Source organism: Amblyraja radiata, chromosome 22 (assembly GCF_010909765.2).
Source record: "Amblyraja radiata isolate CabotCenter1 chromosome 22, sAmbRad1.1.pri, whole genome shotgun sequence".
Classification (NCBI taxonomy): domain Eukaryota; kingdom Metazoa; phylum Chordata; class Chondrichthyes; order Rajiformes; family Rajidae; genus Amblyraja; species Amblyraja radiata.
Window position 1 is genome coordinate 38,750,309 of NC_045977.1, and position 26,307 is coordinate 38,776,615.

The 26,307-nt window shown below is 44.7% G+C and overlaps 1 protein-coding gene across 1 annotated transcript; it reads left to right on the top strand.

Annotated features, from left to right (window-relative positions):
- The first annotated feature begins 1,571 nt into the window (after positions 1 to 1,571).
- On the top strand, positions 1,572 to 17,843 carry LOC116985965 (importin subunit alpha-5-like). The gene is made up of 10 exons (XM_033041107.1): positions 1,572 to 1,695; positions 5,476 to 5,613; positions 6,732 to 6,817; positions 8,485 to 8,753; positions 8,847 to 8,929; positions 10,802 to 11,065; positions 13,238 to 13,471; positions 14,056 to 14,238; positions 16,056 to 16,205; positions 17,691 to 17,843. Exons 1-10 carry the CDS (start codon positions 1,627 to 1,629, stop codon positions 17,781 to 17,783), a joined length of 1,569 nt encoding a protein of 522 aa, XP_032896998.1. The 5' UTR covers positions 1,572 to 1,626; the 3' UTR covers positions 17,784 to 17,843.
- Positions 17,844 to 26,307: the final 8,464 nt, after the last annotated feature.

The following is a 26,307-nucleotide window of genomic DNA, read 5'->3' on the forward strand; positions in this document are numbered from 1 at the left end:
TGACCAATCTGCACATGATCCATCATCCCACCATTCCTTGCATATCCACGTGCCTAACCAGAAAATTGCTATTATTTAGTCCCTCTCCACCAAAGATTATAGAGCATCATTTATTATATGGTATCTCTGTTCTCCACCACCCTGGCAGCGCGTTCCAGGCACCCGCCACCCTTTTATCAATCGGAATGGTTACCCTCGTATAGCCTTGGAGTTCAAATTAAAATCTTAATTCCCAACCCCCTGTTTGCACTCTTCCACCTCTCCTCCCCACCCCACCCCCCCAAACTCCACGTGCCAAAGTTGTCTAGAATGGTCAACTCGAAATTCCATGAAGAATCAGCACAGTAGCAGGCAGATTATGCTGTAAGTGAATAAAGATTTAAAAAATGCCATCAAGGAATTAAAGTAGCATGCTTCAAAATTGGTTTTGCATAAAGTTCACGTGACATAAAGAGACAGTGTGGAGCAGCTTACAGTGTGAAGGCACCAGCTCCAAACAAAACCAAGCCAATGATCGGACTCTAACGCACTTCTGTCTACCTTGTGGTGCTAACCTTACAATGCATTGAGTATCTTCTTACAAAGCCATTGTGATAGTTGGCCATCTGAATGTCTAGACAAAGTTACTGTGATTTCCAGAACAATGATTTATTTAAAAGCAAATGTGGATAACAGCAAAGTTGTTACATTTCAAATGATTGTCCCAAAAACCACTGAATCTATAATTAATATTCCTGCTTGAGTATTTGAAAGATAATTGCATTGCATTTATATGGGCTCCTGATCTTTATGGGGATAGAATGTGGCTAATCATTCCAAATCTCTTGAACTGTTTCTCATTTCATTTGTATGCAATTATTTTCTACCATAAAATGAGCAATAAAATGGAAGCAACATTACTAGGTTGCCCTGCAATGGGTTGTTTAGTTAACCATTTAAAAATTCAAAGGGGGAAATAAATACCTGAAGTGCGTGGAGAATAGTTGTGTAGAAGTATTTTTAGATGGGATGTTCGTGTCGTTGTACTCATTCTCAGAAAGCTTCAATTCGGCTTCAAATCGTTCCAGTGATTTTGAAAGGGACTTGGCAATCTTGCAATAAGTTAATCAGATCAAAGGAGAGATGAATGGTGGAGTAACTCAGCGGGTGAGGCAGCATCACTGGAGAGAAGGAATGGGCGACGTTTCAGGTTGCGACCCTTCGTCAGACTGATGTTGGGGGGAGGGGGGGCGACAAAGATAGTATGTAGGTGGAGACAAGACTAGAGGGAGAACAGGGGAGAGGGATGAAGAGAGACAGCAAGGGCTATCTGAAGTTAGAGAAGTCAATGTTCATACCGCTGGGGTGTAAACTACCCAAGCGAAATGAGGTGCTGTTCCTCCAATTTGCACTGGGCCTCACTCTGACAATGGAGGAGGCCCAGGGCAGAAAGGTCAGATTGGGAATGGGAGGGGATGGGAGATGAATGGTTATATATAGAACACTGTGGTTTCTTGCCTGTGCTCACATAGATTAACTTTGAGTTAGTCGTGGCGCTCTTCTGCTAAAATGTTGTTTGTTTTTTAGTTTATTGCTCGCATTGTCGGAAGCTTTGTCACAGTCTTTGTAAAAACTCCGGCTGTGAAGATGTCGTCCAGTTGCAAATCGGAGCATGACAGGATGAAAAAATTCAAGAATTATGGCAAAAACTCTCAGGTAATTGTTTTTGTGTGATTCGCTTATCTTCATTTGGCTCTCACTTGCATTAAACTTGCATTTACTCTGCCTATAGCCCCACTCTTGTCCAATTGGCATGCTCAATATATGCAACTGAAATTTATAGTTGGTGATTTAATTATGGTCTATTGTCTATTTATCCCTTGAAATGTGTAGAGAATAGTTGTGCAGAAGTATTTTTGCATGTCATTTTTATTATCAGATTCTGAATTAGATGCGTTATTTGGGTCTTTGTATTCTTTCTCTGGATACATAATTTCTGCTTCAAATCATTCCAGTGGTTTCAAAGGAAGGTAGGAGTTGTCAATCTTGGAATAAGTTGATCAGATCAAAGGAAAGATGAATGGTTCCAATCGGATAAATGGTTATATTTCTGCAGAAGGCTGTGGAGGCCAAGGTCAATGGGTATGTTTAAGGCCGAGGTTAGAAACATAGAAAATAGGTGCAGGAGTAGGCCATTCGGCCCTTCGAGCCTGCACTGCCATTCAATATGATCATGGCTGATCATCCAGCTCGGTATCCTGTACCTGCCTTCTCTCCATACCCCCTGATCCCTTTAGCCACAAGGGCCACATCTAACTCCCTCTTAAATATAGTAAATGAACTGGCCTCAACTACCTTCTGTGGCAGAGAATTCCACAGATTCACCACTCTCTGTGTGAAAAAGGTTTTTCTCATCTCGGTCCGAAAAGATTTCCCCCTTATCCTTAAACTGTGACCCCTTGTTCTGGACTTCCCCAACATCGGGAACAATCTTCCTGCATCTAGCCTGTCCAACCCCTTAAGAATTTTGTACGTTTCTATAAGATCCCCTCTCAATCTTCTAAATTCTAGCGAGTACAAGCCGAGTCTATCCAGTCTTTCTTCATATGAAAGTCCTGACATCCCAGGAATCAGTCTGGTGAACCTTCTCTGTACTCCCTCTATGGCAAGAATGTCTTTCCTCAGATTTGGATACCAAAACTGTACGCAATACTCCAGGTGTGGTCTCACCAAGGCCCTGTACAACTGCAGTAGAAGACAGATTCTTCATTAGTAAGGGGTTATGGGGTGAAATTAGGAGAATGGGGTTGAGGGAAAGATAGATAATAATAATAATAATAAATTTTATTTTCAGGCGCCTTTCAAATCTCAAGGTCACCTTACAAAGATTAAACAGAAGAGAAAAAAAACATATAGTCGGAGAAAAATAAATAATAAGGACATCATCAATACACAAATTAAAGATAGAAATCGCTCCAAAAACACAAAAATCAAAAAATCAAAAAAACACAATGTGAAGGGAGAGCAGCGGCAGCTAAAGCGCGCCAGCGTCCACTCTCTCTTCCGACAGCCATCTTGGACACAGACTAACATAGTAACTACACACAGAAAAATCATCCCCCCACAATGATTACCACTGTGGGGGAAGGCACAAAGTCCAGTCCCCAACCCCAGTCCTCCCAAAAGTCAGGCCTATTAAGGCCACCGCTGTTGCCTCAACGGAGGCCCGATGTTCCTGGCCGTTCTGGCCGGGTGGTCTTGCCCCGGCGTCGGGAGAGTCCTCACAGCGGCTGGGCCACCTGGAACGGCCGCTTCCTAGCAGGGGATTGTCGGCTACCGAAGCCGACAGGGACGCACCGAGTTGGAGCTCCCAGGCTCCCGATGGTAATGTCGGCGCCGCCCGCTCCGCTCCGCTGACCTGCAGCCCGGAGGTGTTGAACTCGGCGGTCACAGCTCACCGGAGCTCCAGCGCGTCGATCCAGCGCGGCGACCCAGGCAAGGCATCGCCCGCTCTGCTCCGTGATGGCGCTCCAGCGCTGTGCCGCCACCGAAGCCGAGGTGCTGGGCGGTCCCCACCAGGAAACGGCGCTCCAAGCCCGCTGGTAGGCCACGAGGACGGGTCGACGGGCAGCCCAGAGAAAAAGCTGCCTCACCGACCAGGTAGGGACCTAGAAGTAAGGTTACCTCCTTCCCCCCCCACAATAAGAAGTCAATTTCTCCGAAAAAACGACGAACTAAACTAACTAAAAACTGGAAAAAAAATGAATTAAACGGACGGCTGCTGGTTAGCATCCGTTCCCCAAGATGGCTCCTCCCCCATGGTTGAATGGCAGAGTAGACCTGATGGGCTGAATGACCTTATTCTGCTCCTAAAACTTATGAACTTATTTTAACGGTGGATATTTTGATTGTAATCATGTACATTTTTTTTTTGTTTGGATGGCACGCAACAAACCTTTCACTGTACCTTGGTACATGTGACAATATTACACTAAACTAAGAGTGATCAATTGGAAATTGTAGTGGAAAAATAGGATATGGAATTACAAGTCTAAATGCTGAACAGTGATTCAGTCCAATGTCACTCGTGTTTAGTACAAGTGTCGGAGGTTATGGGGAGAAGGCAGGGGAATGGGGTTTGGAGGGAGAGATAGATCAGCCATGATTGAATGGTGGGGTAGACTTGATGGGATGAATGGCCTAAATCTACTCTTATTCCTTATGACCTTATAACCTTTAAGTTTACTTCCAGAGGAACTTTTTAAAACTTTGTTATGTTCAACTTTATCAAATCTTGGATGAAACTTAAAAGTACAGCCAATGGGTTTGACCACCCTGTGTGTAAGGGAAAAAAGCATAGTTGAGAGTGCATTGAAGTCAAACCAGAATTGATATTGTCCATACTTCCTTGCGAATCGTGGATACATTTCCTTTCTACTTGGGCAGAGTCTCAGGAAAGACCTTGGTGCAGCTTCTGAGAATTATAAAAGGATTTAACACAAGATTTGTGCTGAAATGGCCCAACAAGATGTGACCACTAGTAAATATTTAAGGAAAAGTCCCAAAAGGAGTCCTTCCACCAGGACGTTGTATGCTACAGAGTCGAGCAGTTGACATGATACATTTAAGGAAAGCATATGAGGAAACAAATATTGGCTAATGAATTAAGGGGCCAGATGAAGAGTTGAAATTGAGTACACATGCAATGTTTGCACTCCATGTTCTATTTCTCCACTATGTGTTCTTAGTAATTATTTAGGCCTCAGATACAATGCAGAAGCAGGCCCTTCAGCTCACCAAGTCTGTGCCAATCAGTCATCACCCGTACACTAGTTCTATCCTACACACTAGTGATAATTTACAGAAGCCTATAAACCTACAAACCTGCACGTCTTTGGAATGTGGGAGAAGTTTAGGGGTAACATGAGGGGGAACTTCTTTACTCAGAGAGTGGTAGCGGTGTGGAATGAGCTTCCAGTGGAAGTGGTGGCGGCAGGTTCGTTGGTATAATTTAAAAATAAATTGGATAGGCATATGGATGAGAAGGGAATGGAGGGTTATGGTATGAGTGCAGGCAGGTGGGACTAAGGGAAAAAAGTTGTTTGGCACGGACTTGTAGGGCCGAGATGGCCTGTTTCCGTGCTGTAATTGTTATATGGTTATATGGTTAATCCAGAGCACCTGGAGAAAACCCACGTGGTCACGGGGGAAAACTTGCAGGCAGCACCTGTAGTCGTGCCCGGCACTGTAAGGCAGCAACTCTACCGCTGTGCCACTGTGCTGTATAGTTGTATTTGTCTCTACAATAGTTTTGTGCAAATCCACTAAGTTTGGGCGACTCCAATCCTCTTGCCTTGAACAGATCGAAATATCTTCAATTGCTGCAAACAGGGTCAAGTGCATGGGTTATGACTTGCCGTGAATTGCAAGCTCTTTCTTAATTCCTCCGATTACTCTCCAGTTTTTTTCTTCTTCCCACCCCCACCCACAAAACAGGACCTGAGGAGACAAAGGGCTGAATATTGCGTTGAATTACGAAAAGCGAAAAAAGATGAACAAATCTTGAAGAGGCGCAACATTGGCAATTTTCAAGATGACGATACTTACTCATTGCAGAAACCAGCGGGAGTTCATGTATGTGTTGTTCCATTGACTATTGTCTGTCAAACCACTTAGCTGAAGTTGAAGCTATGATTTTACCCTTTGCTTAATTTTGTATTGGCTTTGCTTTTCAGCATTTGAGGGGATGGGACACATTCCTTGCGATATTGTTTGCCAAATGTGATTTGCAGTCCTTGTTAGGTGGTGTGTATGGCTTCTAGTGAAATGCCAAGTCTTCCTCAGCAACGTGAGATGTACCTTCAGTTTTCATTCTCTGGTGTCTTGCTTTGGTGCAAGTCCACAATGAGCTAATGACCTACCGTTTTTAGATACAAGTTGTTAATTGATTGCCTTGAAAGATGCAGCAAGGAAACTGGGTCCCTTCAGCCCTCCAAATCCATGCCGACCATTGACCACCTGGTCACACTAGTTCAGTTATTCCACTTTCGCGTCCACTCTACACAAGGGGGCAATTTTACAGTGGCCCATTAACCCAAGACTTCCATGTCTTTGGGATGCCCACATGGTCATGTGCACCTGAGAGCAGGATCCAACCTGGGTCTCCAGCACAGTGAGTTAGCAACTGTGCGGCCCAGATGGGCTAACCACATATAGAAGACACGAATCGGCTTGTTACGCATGATTTTTGTACTGTTTCTCTGTTCTTAGTTTGTAGATGCCGTGTGGAAATGTGTCCTTTGGCCCACCGAGTCCACCCTGACCAGCGATCACCCATCCACTAGTCCTGTTACCCGCACCAGGGACAATTTACAGAAGCCAATTAATCTACAAGCTAGTGCATCTGTGGAATGTGTGAGGAAACGATAGCTCCTGGAGAAAGCCCACGCAGTCACAGGAGAACTTGCAAACTCCGTACAGACAGCACCCAGAGTCAGGATCTAGCATGGGGATGATCAGCCATGATCACGTTGAATGGCAGTGCTGGCTCCAAGGGCCGAATGGCCTACTCCTGCACCTATTGTCTATTGGGTCTCTGGTGCTGTGCCACTGTTGTGCACACCTTTTTAATTTAGCCATTTAAAAAAAAATTTAATGAACTCCAAGCACTCCATAAAATTATCCTTATCCAAAAATTAACCTGATGACCATATTCCATCAAACCTGAAGCCTTGCTCTGCACTCTCTTGTAGGACTCTGACATGACTACAGAAGAGATGGTGAAGGGAATGAATAGCCAAGATCCACAGCAACAGCTCCAGGCTACATACAGAGCCAGGTATGAGCTTGGTTTCTTTACTGGAATGTGCTCATTTTCTTTTCCGACTGCAGGGAGCTGCTAACCATATTAATCCACCCGTCTTGGTCTAATTTCCATTGTAAGGGTAGGCCTGTGAAGTCATTCAATTTAGGACACCATCAACAAAAGTGTTGAATTCTCAATTGAATTGAGATTTGTTTATTGATTCTTTCCACTTTACTCCAAACCCCCATCGGCCTCTGTCGAACCAACCTGTAATCGGGGAAGGCAAAAGTGCTGGAGAAACTCAGCGGGTGCAGCAGCATCTATGAAGCGAAGGAACTAGGCAACATTTCGGGCCGATACCCAAGGGTATTCACTCCATAGATGCTGCTGCACCCGCTGAGTTTCTCCAGCGTTTTTGTCTACCTTCGATTTCCCAGCATCTGCAGTTCCTTCTTAAACACTATGTCATATTGTCACTTGTGGGCGGAGCACCAAGGCAAATTCCTTGTATGTGAATACTTGGCCAATAAAATTATTCATTCATTCAAAGAACTGCAGATGCTGGAAAAATCGAAGGTAGACAAAATGCTGGAGAAACTCAGCGGGTGAGGCAGCATCTATGGAGCGAAGGAATAGGTGACGTTTCGGGTTGAGACCCTTCCAGAAACTCAGCGGTTGAGGCAGCATCTACGTTGCCTATTTCCTTCGCCCCATAGATGCTGCTGCACCTGCTGAGTCTCTCCAGCGTTTTTGTCTACCCTCGATTTCCCAGCATCTGCAGTTCCTTCTTAAACACTATAATCGTGGAAAGTCCTTAAAGTTTCAAATATCAGAACAATAATGATTGCTCTGTTACTGTGTCTCTGTATATTGTTCTCTCTGCTTAAGTGTTTCCATATCACCTGAAGAAAAATGCTAACTTTTATTAAAGTTAGCAAACGTAGTACAGTATGTAGTTATTTTATGTCTTTATATTATCCTGACCTCGACCTCTGAATCCTTGCATGCAAGGTGACATTTTGCACCTGTCCTTATCATAGAATGTAAAGTGTGGAACGGGCCACACTTGGTCCACAGTTCCTGCACTCAACATGATGCCAAAATAAACTAATTTCCTTTAACTCGCATCCATATCCTTCCATTCCCTGAATAACCAGGTGCCTATCTCAAAGCCTCTTCAATGCTGCTATCGTATCTCCACCACTACTCTCTGCACTCTGTGACAGTTCCACCCTTGGCAAGAAAGTTGCAACTGCTACCCTATCCATGCATCTCATCACTTCATACTTCTATCAGGTCTCTCCTCGGCCTCCAACGCTCCAGAGAAAACAATTTAAGTTTGTCTAACCTCTCCTTGTAAATAATACCCCCTCGTTCAGCCATCTTCTGCGCCCTTTCCAAAGCCTCCATCTTCCTGTATCAAAGCGACCAGAACTGCACAAACTAATCTAATTGCAGCCTAAACCAAGTCCTACACAGCTGCACTATGACTTTGATTCTTGTACTATATGCCCCCAACCTGTAGAGGCAAGCAGACTGTACACCACCTTTGCCATTCTATCCAAAGGCTTGTCCTTGAGGTTTGGTGCGACCCAAAACGGACAAAACGCAATCCTAGTCCACTTTTGTCAATTCACTTTACATAAGGATGAGTAAAACTCTGGCGACTAAATCCTTTGTACATTGTTTCCTCTCGATAGGAAGGTTCTGTCACGAGCATGGAAGCCTCCACTAGATGAAATAATTGAATTGGGACTGGTCGTGAAGTTTGTTGAATTCCTTGGCCGCGATGATGATGCATCACTGCAGTTTGAGTCTGCCTGGGCACTCACTAACATTTCATCTGGTACATCGCTCCAGACCAAAGCTGTGGTGGAAGCAGGTGCTATTCCAGCGTTTGTCCATCTCCTTGATTCTCCCCACATGCACATCAGTGAGCAAGCTGTGTGGGCTTTGGGTAACATTGCAGGTACGAATTGGCTTGTTTCCAGCCAGCTGCTTTTAGTTGACTTTCTACTGATGCACTGAAATGGAACTGGTAACTCTCTCGAATTTATTTCAGGTGATGGTACCCTTTATCGCGATGCTGTCATTATGAGTTCGGCTATCCCGTCACTTCTGGGGCTGGTGAAACCTGACCTTTCTGTAAGTTTAGACTGCCGCGTGCAGTTCCTCTGTTTAGCATTCTGTTGGAGGCTGCTGTTTATACCGTTGAGGTTACAATTTGAAATGATGCAAAAATGGTGCTGAGGTTGTGCTGATTCTCGTGTGCGGTCTTTGTGTAATCCACTATTGCCACGCACTTGTACCCGAGTATAAATGTGCTGAGACGTAGTAAGATTTTTACTGAACTTTATGCAAAAAAGGAACTGTACATAAGACACTTAGTTCAGAGATACAGCGTGGAGATGGGCCCTTCGGCCCATCGAGTCTGTGCCGTATGTCACCCGTACCCGACACTCTAGGGGCAATTTACAGAAGCCAATTAACCTACAAAGCTGCACATCTTTGTAATGTGGGAGGAACCTGAAGCATCTGTAGAACTTACATGGTCACGGGATGAACGCACGAACTCCGTAGAGACAGCACCCAGGTCTCTGGTGATCTCAGGCGGGAACTCTACCACTGTGCCGCCCCTGTTATTTGTTTCAATGTACCATTGAAATGAATAACAATCCGGAGAATATTCCTCTGATCACACAAGGTTTTTTTTCCTGCTTTTCTTTGGCAATATCTTGACTCTTTGAATGTGAACCTCTCGGTTTCACTGATATTCTGCCTTCAGCTTTCAATGATTTAAGATTTAGAATGTTCTCCTTTTGTTCCATTGCTTAATTTCAAAAGATTCTTTATATTAAAAAAAAATAACATAAAAGAATAACGTCTGATTTTGAGTAGCTCAGTCAAATATTTTTGAAAGTGGTGCTGTGAAATGCCTTGAGAAACATTGCTACATTTAAAATGCTAGAGATGCCTCTTAAATCCTGTCCTTCCCGTGTAGAGAACCTGGTTGATGCAAGTACAATTCCACCCTTGTCATTGATTTTGATCCAGTTGCATCTCTTGTGCAAATTGGTTGTGTTATAGCGAGACGCGTGTTGTGAAACAAAGTGATCTTTATTGTGTTGTACAGAGAATAGCCCACACGCGACTGGGGCGGGTTCTCCCAGAGCTAGCTATATACATATACGCACACACACACACACACACACACACACACACACACACACACACACACACACACACACACACACACACACACACACACACACACACACACACCACATGACTACATCTTCCCGCCACAGTCACGTGACTCTGCCAGACCTAGTGCCGAGGGTTCGCCCAGTAAGCGGCCTAGCCACCAGGTGGCGCAACAATCATTAACGTCACAATTAAGGGGGGGGGGCAACTAGAATATCTTTGTAAATTTGTTTACAGCTGGTGCATTGAATATTCCACTATATCTGATCTTGTTACATAGAAAATAGGTGCAGGAGTAGGCAATTCGGCCCTTCGAGCCTGCACCGCCATTCAATATGACCATGGCTGATCATCCAACTCAGTATCCCGTACCTGCCTTCTCTCCATACCCCCTGGTCCCTCTAGCCACAAGGGCCACATCTAACTCCCTCTTAAATATAGACAATGAACTGGCCTCAACTACCTTCTGTGGCAGAGAGTTCCAGAGATTCACCACTCTCTGTGTGAAAAATGTTTTTCTCAGCTCGGTTCTAAAGGATTTCCCCTCTATCCTTAAGCTGTGACCCCTTGTCCTGGACTTCCCCAACATCGGGAACAATCTTCCTGCATCTAGCCTGTCCAACCCCTTAAGAATTTTGTAAGTTTCTATAAGATCCCCCCTCAATCTCCTAAATTCTAGCGAGTACAAGCCGAGTCTATCCAGTCTTTCTTCATAAGAAAGTCCTGACATCCCAAACCTAAACTTACTAAACCTAATAAATTGCCCACCTCTACTTCAGTGTTGACCTATCAGATTTTAAATTTGAATTTTAGATTGGATTCTTGCGCAATATCGCGTGGACTTTGTCGAACCTGTGCCGCAACAAAAACCCACACCCACCGCTGGAGACGGTTTGCCAGATACTGCCCATGCTGGTTCAGTTACTTCATCATCGTGATTCTACACTGCTCTCTGATGCTTGTTGGGCAATGTCCTACCTCACTGACGGCCCGAACGAGCGCATTGAAGTGGTGATTCAGACTGGTATTTTGCCAAGACTTGTTCAGTTGATGGGCAGTGATCTTCTGACTGTGTTGGTGAGTAATCTGACGGCTCTATCTTGCTTCTCATTGAAATTTTTTTCCCCAAGGATACAGCATGGAAACGTGCCCTTCAGCTCCCCCCAAGTCCACGCTGACCATCGATCTCCATTTCACATTAGTTCCAGGTCATCTCACTTTCACATTCATTCTCTACATGCTAGGGGCAATTTAGACATCAATGAATCCATATCTTTGGGATGTGGGAGGAAACCAGACCATTTAGCCAAGGGGACCTGCAAACTCTGCACAGAGGCCACCTGAGTCTGGATGGAATGCGAGTCCTGTTGAATTAAACTTCAAAATAAGTTGTGTAAATTTAATCAAAGAAAATATCATGTTCCGTTTAATTTATGAGGTGAGGCATCTTTCAAAGGTGGTTGTGTGGCCTAGCAATTAATATTTGCTTCTGATTGATGTTGCACAGTCTCCAAATTTGCACATTTTAATTCACCTACTGGGACATCAGAATCTTGCTGATGACAAAAAGCAATCTTGCGTTGAATACTTATCTGCATGTCGAGTATTTTGTTTACATTATTGCGATAATTACATTGCAAGGAAAGATGAGGAGAAACGGCAGTCCATTTGTGTGAGCAGCTTTAACAAAACTACGCTGGAAAACCTGTTTGTGGTGGAGATGCTTATTCATACGACAATGGATTCTTTTGTCTCTAGGCATTCAACGCCAAAACAGGCCCTTCAACCCAACTCCACCATGATGCCCCATCTAAGCTAATCCAATGTTGCTCATACCCTTCTAAACCTTGCCTAACCATGTACCTGTCCAAGTCAATTTTAAATGTTGTGCCCACTCTGGCAGCTCGCTCCACACACCCACACACCCCCACCCCCTCTGTGGGGGGAAAAAAAACTCAGTTATTCATTGAATAATTCCAAGATGAGTATTGTTAATCTTTTGGAGTATTTGAGATGTGGGCAACATTGACTTTACTTGCCTCTATAGTAATTATTCTCTATCTCTGCACTATGGACAGCTTGATTGTAATCATAGAAACATAGAAAATATGTGCAGGAGGAGGCCTTTCGGCCCTTCGAGCCAGCACCGCCATTCATTGTGATCATGGCTGATCGTCCCCTATCAATAACCCGTGCCTGCCTTCTCCCCATATCCCTTGACTCCACTAGCCCCTAGAGCTCTAACTCGTGTATTGTCTTTCCACTGACTGGATAGCATGCAAAAAAAGCTTGTCACTGTACCTCTAGACACATGACGATAAACTAAACTAGAGCAGAGAAAATAAGATAAGATATTAAAATTCCTGTTTTTTGGCATGCATGGATGACATGGTATGCCAAATGAAATAGCAATTTTGGCAAAAGGGAGATCCAGCTTTGTAGCTTTATCTGATTTGAGGATATTGTGAATGTACAAGTCTTTATTGATGGGGAGATCTTCTGCAGGATGTGTGTACAGCAGCTACATGTTGCAAGACATTTACTTTACAGGTGCTTTGAGGAGGGAGATTGGCTTTTGCTTCACCTGCAACTCATCGGGTCATTATTAGCTTTTTAAAATTAGCAATAGATCAATAGTGGTTTATTTGCCACTGCACAGTGAAATGACACATGCAAGCACTGCCATTATTCCCAGCCCAGCCGGCCAGCGACTATGTCTATGTACTGGAGCAGTTCCCATGAACCAACTTCACGCTCCTCTCCTTGCCCAGCCGTCTTTGTACCCCAGGGATAGAAACATAGAAAATAGGTGCAGGAGTAGGCCATTCGGCCCTTCGAGCCTGCACCGCCATTCAATATGATCATGGCTGATCATCCAACTCGGTATCCTGTACCTGCCTTCTCTCCATACCCCCGATCCCTTTAGCCACAAGGGCCACATCTAACTCCCTCTTAAATATAGCCTCCTGTAGCCCACCTTGAAGGCTACCTACCTTATCCGAGACTTCGAGCAGGTCCACGGTCAGATGAGCCTTTCCAATCCCACTGACCAAGTCTTCAGGCGGGGTCCCGATCCCTAAATGTGACCTTCATACTTGGAGCTAGACTTTGCAGAGGGCTGCAGTATCTGTATCCTGGAAATATGTCAAATTTAAACATCGGTTATTGAACCAATTGTGCCATGAATTGCTGGCCATTTCAGTTTGGTCCACTTTATCACAAGTGCCTTGTGTTTGCCATGTATTTCAGACCCCTGCTCTCCGTGCTATCGGCAATGTTGTGAGTGGGACTGACAGTCAAACGGACGCTGTCCTCGAAGCTGGAGTTCTCTCTGTTCTGCCAAAGCTCCTGAAACATTCCAAGACCTGTATACAGAAGGAAGCTGCCTGGGCCATCTCCAACATTGCTGCAGGGCAGACAATGCAGATTCAACAGCTGATTACCTGTGGAATTATATCTCCTCTTGTTGAACTGCTGCAAAAAGTAGGTACTTCAGTTGTGAGTCATTCACAGAATTGGTTACTGTATTTGTTGAATGGGAATTATTTGAGCGAATGTGCAGGAAGGAACTGCAGATGCCGGTTTTCACTGAAGATGGACACAAAATGCTGGAGTAACTCAGCGGGTCAGGCAGCATCTCTGGAGACAATGAATCGAGGGTCTCAATCCCAAAACGTCGCCCATTACTTCTCTCCAGAGATGCTGCCTGTCCCGCTGAGTTACTCCAGCATTTTATCTGTCTATTTATTGTGTGATCTGTGTAAGAAATCGTGCCTGTGACCGAGCTGCATCGACAATCACCAGAAGGTTTTTGCACCGCTTATTTTGGGTGGCATTTAACCAGTAAATCCCACCAAGCTGTTGACAAGTGGCTTGACCATTGCAATCACATTTAAACATGGACATGAGCATTGCTGACACCAATGAAATATTACTAGTGAAGGTTATGGTATGGTACATTGAGTGACTGTTATGCAGTTGTGTTTTAACTGACAATCAAAGGCCTTATGTTTGTTGATAAAACATCCCTTTGAGCTAATGTTTTTTTCCCTCCACTCATCTTGCAGGGCGACTTCAAAGCTCAGAAGGAAGCAGTTTGGGCTGTTACCAACTACACTAACGGAGGTACAGTTGAACAGGTTGTCCACCTGGTGAAGTGTGGAGTGCTGCAACCCCTCATTAATCTACTCGACATCAAAGATGCCAAAGTTACCCTTGTGATCCTGGATGCTCTGGGAAATATCTTTCTTGTAAGCAAATGGTTTTTTTTTTCTTTAAAGTAGCAAAGGTTGTGACTGAAAAAAATCTGGTAGAGGCAAAAGTTCATGGTTGACTTCATGAATGAGGACTTTGTCCTTTTACTGGAGAAACGTATCTACCAATGTAGCAGTTGTGGAGGACTGCAACAATGTTATGTACGGAGTGAATCGACGGAGAATGTTGCACACTAATGGGCCTGTTTTAGGCAACTACAGGCGACTAGTTTGCCGCCACGTTTGCCGGTGGTCGCCTCCTCAGTCGCGCAATAAGTCGTAGCGTAGCATCTTTCTGGTCGGCACTAAATATTCAACGTGTTGAAAAATCTTCGCCGACAGTGGGTTTGACACCAATGAGCGTAGCTTGACTTCTTCTGGCGTAGGTGCTGTCGTAGGTTGTCGCCAGGATGACGTAGGTTGTCACCGGTTTTTCGGCGACCTGCTGCGACTATGACAGTTGCTTAAAAAATCGGCAAGTGGGACAGGCCCATTATACTATATAATTTCCCTACTACTTGTAGAAAGCCATCTAGTTGTCCAAAGAGAAGAATACCAGAGACTACGGCTGTGATCTGGGCAATGAAGGCCTGGTTTATTGGCAGTTTTTGGGGCCCCCCCCCCACCCCCCGGCAGATTTTGTATTGAGTTGAGGACTTGGTACTCGTGGGGAAATAAACAGAACCCTTCCGTACCTCTAGACTTCCCCTCCCCTGGCTCTCTGTCTGAAGGGTCTTGACCTGAAATGACACCCATTTCTTCTCTCCAGAGATGCTGCCTGTCCCAAGTTACTCCAGCATTTTGTCTATTTTCAATGTAAGCCAGCATCTGCAGTTCCTTCTTGCACAGACAGAGGCAAAGGTTAGTGAGACATGTAGAGTCCCATGTTGACATAGCAATGTCAGAGATTCACAAGGACGCTGGCTCTAGTTCTTGTGAATTGTGCCCAATCCAGGAAAGATCTCTGGCTGCTGCAGGCCTCCAGCCATCTTGTTCCTTGGATGCGACGCCCCTCTCCTCGCCTTTGTGCCCTGGCAGCACTTCCCGCTGCTGAACTTCAGCCCAGAAGCTCAGCAGGTCAGGCAGCATCTTTTCACTCTGCCATGTCGCTGAAGCCTCTGGTGATAAAGCTTCAGAACTTTCCATTCATTCGCTGCCTACAGGCTCTGTGCGTGCTTTCACATGTGCCCATCTGTCCACTGCTCGTTCACCCACCGCTGGACGACGGTCTTGCTCTGCCCAGCAGGTGGTTCTAGTCCATGGAACCCATGCATGGCATCAACCCGTGTAGGACCAACTCGAGCTTTATGGAACTTGCCCATTAGTAGATGACCAAAGGCGTTGGTTGAAGCTGGTGAAGAGTATTTTGGAGATGGGAGATTACTGTTCAGAGGAACAGTAAAATTAAAGGGAACATTAATGTGGGACTAATTACCTCCAAGTATCAGCGTCTCTATGGTCACCAGGCCAACTTCCATTCTATAGTTTCAGATTTCTTTCAAGTTTGGGAATTGTATTAAAACTTGCATTTAGGTTTAATGTATCAACTTCAATCATAACTCCTTTATATAGGGATTATTTACAGGATGTGAAGACTTTGCATGTTAATATTTTCTGTAAAGTGCTCTCCCCCTCTTTCCTAGTGTATGTCACAGTAGATTTGTATTCTCACCATTCGACAGAACCTGTCACTGCATCAGCCCAAAGAGAAGGGCATCTTGGTGTGAGTAGCATGGCCTGCAATTAGCAGCAACTGTACACTAAAGCCATGAACTAATCGTATATCTGTGTGTGTGTGTGTGTGTGTGTTACAGGCTGCTGAGCAGTTGGGCGAGACAGATAAATTATGTTTAATAATAGAGGAATTTAATGGCTTGGAGAAAATTGAGGCTCTTCAGTTCCATTCCAACAGCATGGTGTATCAAACCTCATTAAAGCTAATTGAGAAGTATTTCTATGACGAGGTAAGCACTCACGGGTGACCTTGCTTCTGCTACCAAATGCTTTTTCCTTTCAAACCTACACTGGCATCTGTTACTGTGAATTGAGGAATATTTGGATTCATGGCTCTCCTTCGAACCTGCTACTGACGAGGGGAAGGAATTACTATTTTAATTTGTTTGCCAAAAAGTAAATGAGCATTACCTTTGTAAGTCCATTGCAGTCCTTTTGCTTCAACAATTATGCCAATACACGTCAATTCAAAATTAAACAACACTTTTTATCTATAGAATCTAATTTGAAGACTGACATAAACCAAACTCTTGGTACTTGAATAATTAATCTTCTAGGAGCTTAAAGTTAATGTTGTGGTCACTAACATAATGTAATAACTGAATTAAAGTCTTGAATGTATCAATTTATTTGCATTGAGTAACACAGCTGGTAGTTGCTGCTTTGCAGTGCCAGAGACCTGGGTTCAATCCTTTCCTCTGGTGCTGTCTGTGTGGAGTTTGCACATTTCCCCTTGTAGAACATAGAAACATAGAAAAATAGGTGCAGGAGTAGACCATTCGGGCCAGCACCGCCATTCAATATGATCATGACTAATCATCTAAAAGCAGTACCCTGTTCCTGCTTCCCCCCCCCCCCCCCCCCCCCCATCCCTTGATTCCTTTAGCCCTAAGAGCTAAATCTAACTGCATATGTTTCCTCCCACATCCCAAAGTGTTTGTAGGTTTATTGGCCTCTGTAAATTGCCCCTCGTGTGTCTGGCGTGGATGAGAAGGCCTGTACGACGAGAGGGCCTGTACATCCGGCCATCCGTAGTGGCGATTACGCCATGTTTATGTGCCTGACCACGGAGGAACAAAGGAGGAGGACTGACTGAACTTTGTTGCCTTCCACCTCAGTGAAGAATGCTGTGGTGGATGTTTGTGTTCAATTCTATTGTGTATTGTGTTTTTTTTTTTAAAGTATCACTGCTAGCAAATTCATTTCACTGCACCTTCGGGAGCATGTGACGAACACATTTGACTTTGACTTTGAAAGTGGGATAACATGGTGCTAGTGTGAACGGGTGATTGATGATTGATGTCGGCTAAAGTGCCCAGAGGGTGATGTAGGCCAGACCCCAGTTCACCCTCTCCTTCCTGCCTTGCTCCCCACCCATCATGTTTGTCATTGCTAGCTCCCTCCTCCTGGTCTTCAGGGAACGAGCAGGGGCCGGAACAGCAAGTTCCCCTTCCAGGCTGATGGTCAACTCCTGCAGGCTGCAATGTGCAGAACATAACAGTTAGACCATGTCACTGTGAAATGTCCCTGCTGTCCAGAGTGGTCTGCATTGTTTTTTCTTTTTTGGAGTGGTGGTGGTGGGGGGGGGGGGGGGGGGGGGGGGGGGGTGAGGAAGAGAGACAAGGGAGGCACTAGTTAATTTTCCTGCATATTTCTGGTAGACTACAATTGGAAGACTGAAGCAACCTAATACAACCTGAATGATTTTCTTCTAGGAGAACGAAGTTACAAACAAGGAGCCAGAAGAAGGAAATGAAGAAATGCTATTCAAAGTCAACGATGTTCTCGACGATAGATTCCATCTTTAAAATGTGCAGCAAAGCAGTTGGTGCAGTAACTTGTAATTAAAAAATGGTGTATATATTGTACTTTCACAAATAAACCTCTTTTGCAGAACTTATTTTTAGTTGGGTTGTTATTTTAAAGGTCTCAGTAAAATAGTAAACTTTCAACACAAAGGTGTGTCAAAGAAGGTGATAGCTGAATTTATCCATCTTCCATTTGATAGTCCACATCTTGCTGCAACTTTGATTAACATGTGGAAACAAAGTGTTTGAGTAATTCAACAAGTCAGGCAGCATCTCTGGAGAACATAGGTGATGTTTTATGCTGGAGTGAGGGGGGTGTGCAGGAGGTGCTAGAGTAGAGGAGGGGCAGGACCAAGCCTGTCAAGTAACAGGTGAAACTGGGCAAGGAGGTGGAATGTGAGATGGATGGACAAAGGCCAATGTGAAATGTCGCCCATGTTCTCCAGTGATGCTGCCTGAATTTAATTTTTACCCCCCCCCCCCCCCCCACCTTCAAATTTATGGTCACTGCACTGTCTTTTGGGGGGGGGGGGGGTGACCAATGCCTTTTGATCATTAAAGCCATCATTTGCCACTTCAATCCTCGTCTCACTTTCCATCCGCAAACTTCATGCCCCAAGAGGGTACGTCCACGAAAAAGCTGGCACAATGCTGAATGCCTGAAGCAACCCCTAATATGCATATCCTAGCTCCCCAAAAGCAGAATGCTCCAGTAAATGAGGCCTAGAGCAACAGTCTACAGGCACAAGATAGACACAACAGGCTAGAGTAACCCAGCTGGACAGGCAGCATATCTGCCGAGAAGGAATGGGTGATGTTTTGGGTCGAGACCCTTCAGACTGGGAGGGCTACAGGCACGGCTCTGCTTCAGCAACAGAATTCTAAATATTTCACCCATGCATTAAATCTGTCTGAAGAAGGGTTTTGGCCCGAAACGTTGCCTATTTCCTTCGCTCCATAGATGCTGCTGCACCCGCTGAGTTTCTCCAGCATTTTTGTCTACCTTCAATTTTCCAGAATCTGCAGTTCCTTCTTAAACATTAAATCATTCTATCTATTTATGCCATATTTTGCATTTAGACTCAATGGGCTGTTCTGTGCATACTGTACCTATTGGGGCAGTTGTGCTGTGTACAGGGATAGGCTTGAACTGTATCTGAAAGAAAAATGTTTCATTGTACAGGTGCAAATTACAATAAACCATTGAAATCGGTGTTTTTGGTAGCTTTTCTAGATTTTCAGTTTGCTTGTGATCCTCAACCCTTCCACACTATATATCCCTTGTATCATCCTGGGAGAAGCTAAGTATAATGGTTACATTTGTAGCCAAAATATCTTGCATTTAATAACCTTGCACTTCCCCCACTGGTTTCTTGAGGAATAGGAGTGGAATTAGGCCATTCAGCCCATCAAGTCTACTTTGCCATTCAATCATGGCTGATCTATCTCTCTCCCTCCAAGCCCCATTCTCCCGCTTTCTCCCCATAACCTCTGACACCTGTACTAATAATCTACCTCTGCCTTAAAAATATCCACTGACTTGGCCTCCACAGCCTTCTGTGGCACAGAATTGCACAGATCCACCACCCTTTTAAAGAAATCTCCCCTTCTCAAAAGAATGCCCTTTAATTCTGAGGCTATGACCCCAGCCCTAAACTCTCCCACTAGTGGAAACATCCTCTCCACATCAATAGACAATAGGTGCAGGAGTAGACCATTCGGCCCTTCGAGCCAGCACCGCCATTCAATGTGATCATGGCTGATCATCCCCAATCAGTACCCCGTTCCTGCCTTCTCCCCATATCCCCTGACTCTGCTATTTTTAAGAGCTCTATCTAGCTCTCTTGAAAGCATCCAGAGAACCTGCCTCCTCCGCCCTCTGAGGCAGAGAATTCCACACACTCAACACTCTGTGAGAAAAAGTGTTTCCTCGTCTCCGTTCCAAATGGCTTACTCCTTATTCTTAAACTATGGCCCCTGGTTCTGGACTCCCCCAACATCGGGAACATGTTTCCTGCCTCTAGCGTGTCCAAACCCTTAACAATCTTATATGTTTCAATGAGATCCCCTCTCACCCAATAATTGTAGAATAAGTTTTGCTTTTGCTGGCTTATACCTTTTGTGTATCATCTGAAAATTTGGATGAAGCTCTAATTGACTATTATAAAACAAGTGGTTTTTCATGTTGTGGTGTCATTGACGATGAAGACCAACTTTCCCCATTGCTACCTGCCCTTGTGTGATGGTGGCTGAACCTCCTCTCTGAAGGCACATTCACAATACTGTTAATTCTCGTCCTCCGAGACAGCATTGCAGATGATCACTGGTAATAGTGATGGGTGATTTAGGTGGAGAGCCTGCATTTTGAGGTATCATTGTGCATTTATTAATACATGCCAATAGACACGTAATGTGTTGCAATAGATTGTGGTAAAGGATGCAGACTGGAAGGAGCTGTTGGAGTAACCCAGACAATGAGCTCCAATGCCTTTTATACATGGGGCATGCGTTGCTGCTGCAGTACACCATTGCTGGAGGGAATGATTGTTCAGTGTCGCAGATAAATGACAATGGTTCTTCCTGCATGAGATCCTACTCTCATATTGGAGCAGCACCAAGCTGGGAAAACGGAGTGTCGACTAGCGGTAACTAGTCCTACACACCAAGGACCATTTACAATTTTTACTGAAGCCAATTAACCTACAAACTTCGAGTGTGGGAGGAAACTGGAGCGCCAGGAAAAAAACCCAATGCGATCACAGGGAGAATGTACAAACTTCATGCAGACGGCAACCCCTAATCAGAATTGAACCTGGAACTCCAGCGCTGTAAGGCAGCAGAGCTACCGCTGTGCCGCCCCGCCTCATTGTAGATATTTTGCTCATTGCATTTCTTACGATATATTTTTTGCTGTGAAAATGAATTAAAATTGCTGGGAGACCTCAAAACAAAAGCATCAAAGACAAGCTATTGTGATGTGTTGTCTATGCATTTGTTCAGCAGTGGTCAGTGAGCAACTCAAACATTCCTGACAAACTTATCACACAGAGCCTTTTTTATTTTCTTTCTGTCTGTTTTTTTTAAATTTTCAACTGTGCCTTGATTTTCTAAATATTTCTCATTTTTTTGTGCTTTGTGGTGAAGATGAAACAAAGATCTTTAATTCCATGCATTCTTTATTTTGTCCTATTGATAATACTCTTACAAGATGAAAGAGTTGGTTGTTGACCAAAAGAAGTGGGTGGGGTGGGGGAGGGGTGGTGAATACAACCCTGCCCTTATCAACGCCGTTGTTGTGGCGATGACCCACGGCTTCAGATTCCGTGGCCTCCAGATCACCAGCAAGAAAACCGTGTCCTTTCACATTAATCCAGTGATCAAGAGAGCATTAGTGTATGATAGACACAAAATGCTGGAGTAACTCGGCAGGCCTGGCAGCATCACTGGAGAGAAGGAATGGGTGATGTTTCGGGTCGAGACCCTTCTTCTCTCCAGGGTTACTGCCTGTCCTGCTGAGTTACACCAGCATTTTGTGTCTAACTTACGTGCAAACCAGCATCTGCAGTTCCTTCCTGCACACTAGCGTATTTACTTTCTTGGATCTGAGAAGATTCACCAAGTCTGTAAGGATTCTCTCAAACTTCTACAGATACACCATAAAAAGTTTTCTGATGGGATGCATCTCAGACTAGGGTGATAATTCCTCTGGGTTGACCGCCTGAACCTGCAGAGAGCAGTGAACACAGCCCGGTCCATCGTAGGCTCGGCACTTCCTTCCATCTAGTCCATCGTCACGGTGCGTTGCATCGGGAAGGCTGGAAGTGTCGTTGATGATGCCTGCCAACCTGGCCATTCCTTTTTCTCTTTCCATCTTCCGAGAGAAGTTACTGGAGATCGAATGCAAGGAAATCTACACTTAAGAAAGGCTTCTTCCCCCTGCTCCCAGAAAACTGAACCAATCACCTCTTTCACACCGCAGTCTCAGAGAAGCTGCTGTGTAGAAACATAGAATAATAGGTGCAGGAGTAGGCCTTTTGGTCCTTCGCGCCAGCACCGCCATTCAATATGATCATGGTTGATCTTCTAAAATCAGTACCGCATTCCTGCTTTTACCCCATATCCCTTGATTCCATTAGCCCAAAGAGCTAAATCTAACTCTCTCTTGAAAACATTCAGTGAATTGTCCTCCACTGCCCTCTGTGGCAGAGAATTCCATGTACTTTAATTTTAACTGCACTTCATTCAGTTATTGCACTTACTGTAGGTATATTCTTTATGCACTACAATCCTTGCACAATTCTACTGTTATAGCCAATGAACTGGCCTCGACTACCCTCTGTGGCAGAGAGTTCCAGAGATTCACCACTCTCTGTGTGAAAAAAGTTCTTCTCATCTCGGTTTTAAAGGATTTCCCCTTTATCCTTAAGCTGTGACCCCTTGTCCTGGACTTCCCCAACATCGGGAGCAATCTTCCTGCATCTAGCCTGTCCAACCCCTTAAGAATTTTATAAGTTTCTATAAGATCCCCTCTCAATCTCCTAAATTCTAGAGAGTATAAACCAAGTCTATCCAGTCTTTCTTCATAAGACAGTCCTGACATCCCATGAATCAGTCTGGTGAACCTTCTCTGCACTCCCTCTAGGGCAATAATGTCCTTCCTCAGATTTGGAGACCAAAACTGTACGCAATACTCCAGGTGTGGTCTCACCAAGACCCTGTACAACTGCAGCAGAACCTCCCTGCTCCTATACTCAAATCCTTTTGCTATGAAAGCTAACATACCATTCGGTTTCTTCACTGCCTGCTGCACCTGCATGCCTACTTTCAATGACTGGTGTACCATGACACCCAGGTCTCGCTGCATCTCCCCTTTTCCTAGTCGGCCACCATTTAGATAATAGTCTGCTTTCCTGTTTTTGCCACCAAAATGGATAACCTCACATTTATCCACATTATACTGCATCTGCCAAACATTTGCCCACTCACCCAGCCTATCCAAGTCACCTTGCAGTCTCCTAGCATTCTCCTCACAGCTAACACTGCCCCCCAGCTTAGTGTCATCCGCAAACTTGGAGATATTGCCTTCAATTCCCTCATCCAGATCATTAATATATATTGTAAATAGCTGGGGTCCCAGCACTGAGCCTTGCGGTACCCCACTAGTCACTGCCTGCCATTGTGAAAAGGGCCCGTTTACTCCTACTCTTTGCTTCCTGTTTGCCAGCCAGTTCTCTATCCACATCAATACTGAACCCCCAATGCCGTGTGCTTTAAGTTTGTATACTAATCTCTTATGTGGGACCTTGTCGAAAGCCTTCTGGAAGTCCAGATACACCACATCCACTGGTTCTCCCCTATCCACGCTACTAGTTACATCCTCGAAAAATTCTATGAGATTCGTCTCACATGATTTACCTTTTGTAAATCCATGCTGACTTTGTCCAATGATTTCACCACTTTCCAAATGTGCTGCTATCCCATCTTTAATAACTGACTCCAGCAGTTTCCCCACTACCGATGTTAGACTAACTGGTCTGTAATTCCCCGTTTTCTCTCTCCCTCCCTTCTTAAAAAGCGGGGTTACGTTTGCTACCCGCCAATCCTCAGGAACTACTCCAGAATCTAAAGAGTTTTGAAAGATTATTACTAATGCATCCACTATTTCTGGAGCTACTTCCTTAAGTACTCTGGGATGCAGCCTATCTGGCCCTGGGGATTTATCGGCCTTTAATCCATTCAATTTACCCAACACCACTTCCCGGCTAACCTGGATTTCACTCAATTCCTCCAACTCCTTTGACCCGCGGTCCCCTGCTATTTCCGGCAGATTATTTATGTCTTCCTTAGTGAAGACGGAACCAAAGTAGTTATTCAATTGGTCCGCCATATTTGTTGTATTTAATGTTATACCTCTCAGCATCGTGTTCAATGAGCTTCTGTGAGCTGCATGTTAGGGGTGGCACAGTAGTAGGGTTGCTGCCTTACATCGGCAGAGACCTGTGTTCTATCCTAACTACTGGTGCTGCCTGTACAGAGTTTGTACGTTCTCCCTCTGTCCATGTGGGTTTTCTCCTGGTGATCCGGTTTCCTCCCACACTCCAAAGACGTACAGGTTTGTCTGTTAATTAGCTTCTATAAATTGTCCCTAGTCTGTTGGATAGAACCAGTGTAGGGGTAATTGTGGTCGGTGCAGACTCGGTGGGCTGCACAGCCTATTTCTAAATTAAACAAAACTGAAAGCAGCGGTTCAGTTTGTGTTTAGTTCCAGGATTCAAGCTGCAGTATTTTATTGTCTGAATTTTGGCTCACACAAAGCTGAGTGAACGGATCAAGTCCCAACAGTGTATGAGATATGTTTTCTTGGCCACCACTGTTAAATATGTTGTTTTGGATGAGATACTAAACTGAACCCTTGCCTGTCCTTTTATTTGGATGTAAAAGTTTTCTTGGAACTATTGATCTGCTGTCTTTTCCCATCTCCTGGTCAATATTTATCACTGAGTCAACACCCAAAAGCACACATCTGATCACCACTGCACGTCTGATCATGCATCTTGTACATGGTTTGGTTGGCATGTTTTATACATTACAACTGTGGCTGCACTTCAAAGGTACTTGGTCATTTTCAGAATGTTGTTGCTACTGGCAAAGGCCAGGGTGTTGTCAGCTATTGACGGGCAGCTCTTACAAGTTCTTCTGGTGAGGATGTCTCCAAATGCTATTGGTCTGAGAGTTGCAGGATTTATCGTTATTGGCATTGTTTGTAATTATGAAGGCAACCTGTAGGCAGTGGTGTTCCTGTGGATCTGCTGCCCTTGCCTATGCTGCTGAAAATTGTGGGTTTGGAAGGTGTGGTCTAAAGATGAGTAATCATACTGTATTGTCCCATTCCTGTATACTGCAGCTATGGTGCATTGTTGATCATAAGATCAGAAGACATACGGGCAGAATTCGGCCATTCGGCCCATCAAGTCTGTTTGAACACTATAAACTCCAAATAAACTCTGGGTTGCTCAAGGGATTTTGAGCTTTGAGTCTGAAGAAGGGTCCTGACCCAAAACGCCAAGTATCCACGTTCTTCAAAGAAGCGGTGCCTGACCCGCGAAGTTACTCCAACATTTTGTGTCCTTTTGTGTAAACCAGCATCTGCAGTTCCCTGTTTCTACTTTTAGACTTGGGTCTTGTTTTGTTTTTTGCATGCTGCTGCAAGTAAGAATTTCACATGACAATAAAATACTCAAATTTGCCCTATATTGTTTTTTAATCTATTGAACCATTTGTTTATTACATTGCCTATTGAGTGCTGTTTTCAAATTTGTTATGCTGCTGCTGCTGCTGCTGCTGCAAGTAAGAATTTTATATGAGAATAAAATACACTCGTTGCACTATATTTAAAAAAATATTGAATATTTTGTTTGTTTATTATATTATTCATTCTGTACAGTGTAGACAATCTTGCTCTGATGCTGCTGCAAGTAGAATTTCATGACAATAAAATGCTCTTGTTTATGCACCATATATTTTATTTATTGAACTTTTTCCGTTTGTTTATTATCCATTGAGTACTGTGTTGACAAACCTGTTTTTTAAAAATCAAAATAAACTTTATTCAGGATTTTAAAAATACATACAAAATGAGAACTGTGCAAAATTCCTCTTACATTCTCAGCGGCTTATACATACATTTATTAGCATTGTATTTAGTTGCATTCACGAAAAAACCCATAATTGTGTGTGTTGTGGTGCTGCTGCTTCAAGTAAGAATTCCATATGAAGAAAGACTGGATAGACTCGGCTTGTACTCGCTAGAATTTAGAAGATTGAGGGGGGATCTTATAGAAACGTACAAAATTCTTAAGGGGTTGGACAGGCTAGATGCAGGAAGATTGTTCCCGATGTTGGGGAAGTCCAGAACAAGGGGTCACAGTTTAAGGATAAGGGGGAAATCTTTTAGGACCGGGATGAGGAAAACTTTTTTCACACAGAGAGTGGTGAATCTGTGGAATTCTCTGCCGCAGAAGGTAGTTGAGGCCAGTTCATTGGCTATATTTAAGAGGGAGTTAGATGTGGCCCTTGTGGCTAAAGGGATCAGGGGGTATGAAGAGAAGGCAGGTACAGGATACTGAGTTGGATGATCAGTCATGATCATATTGAATGGCGGTGCAGGCTCGAAGGGCCGAATGGCCTCTACTCCTGCACCTATTTCCCATGTTTCTATGTCACAATAGAACCCGATTGACTCAATCCACCAGGATGAAGCAAGAGAGGCTGGCGCGGGGGGGGGGCGCGCGCGCACGGACGGCGACGTCATCGCGCAGCGGGGGGGGGGGGAGGGAGCGCACGTCCTCGGGCGGGGCACGGGGAGGGGGCGCGCGCGCACGGACGGACGTCGACGTCAGCGCGCGGCGGGGGGGCCGTCCTCTCAGCCGGGGCGTGGAGGACGCGCGCGCGCGCGCACGGTCGGCGACGTCAGCGCGCAGCGTACGGGGGGGGCGCGCGCGCGCTGCCTGCCTGCCTGCCTGCT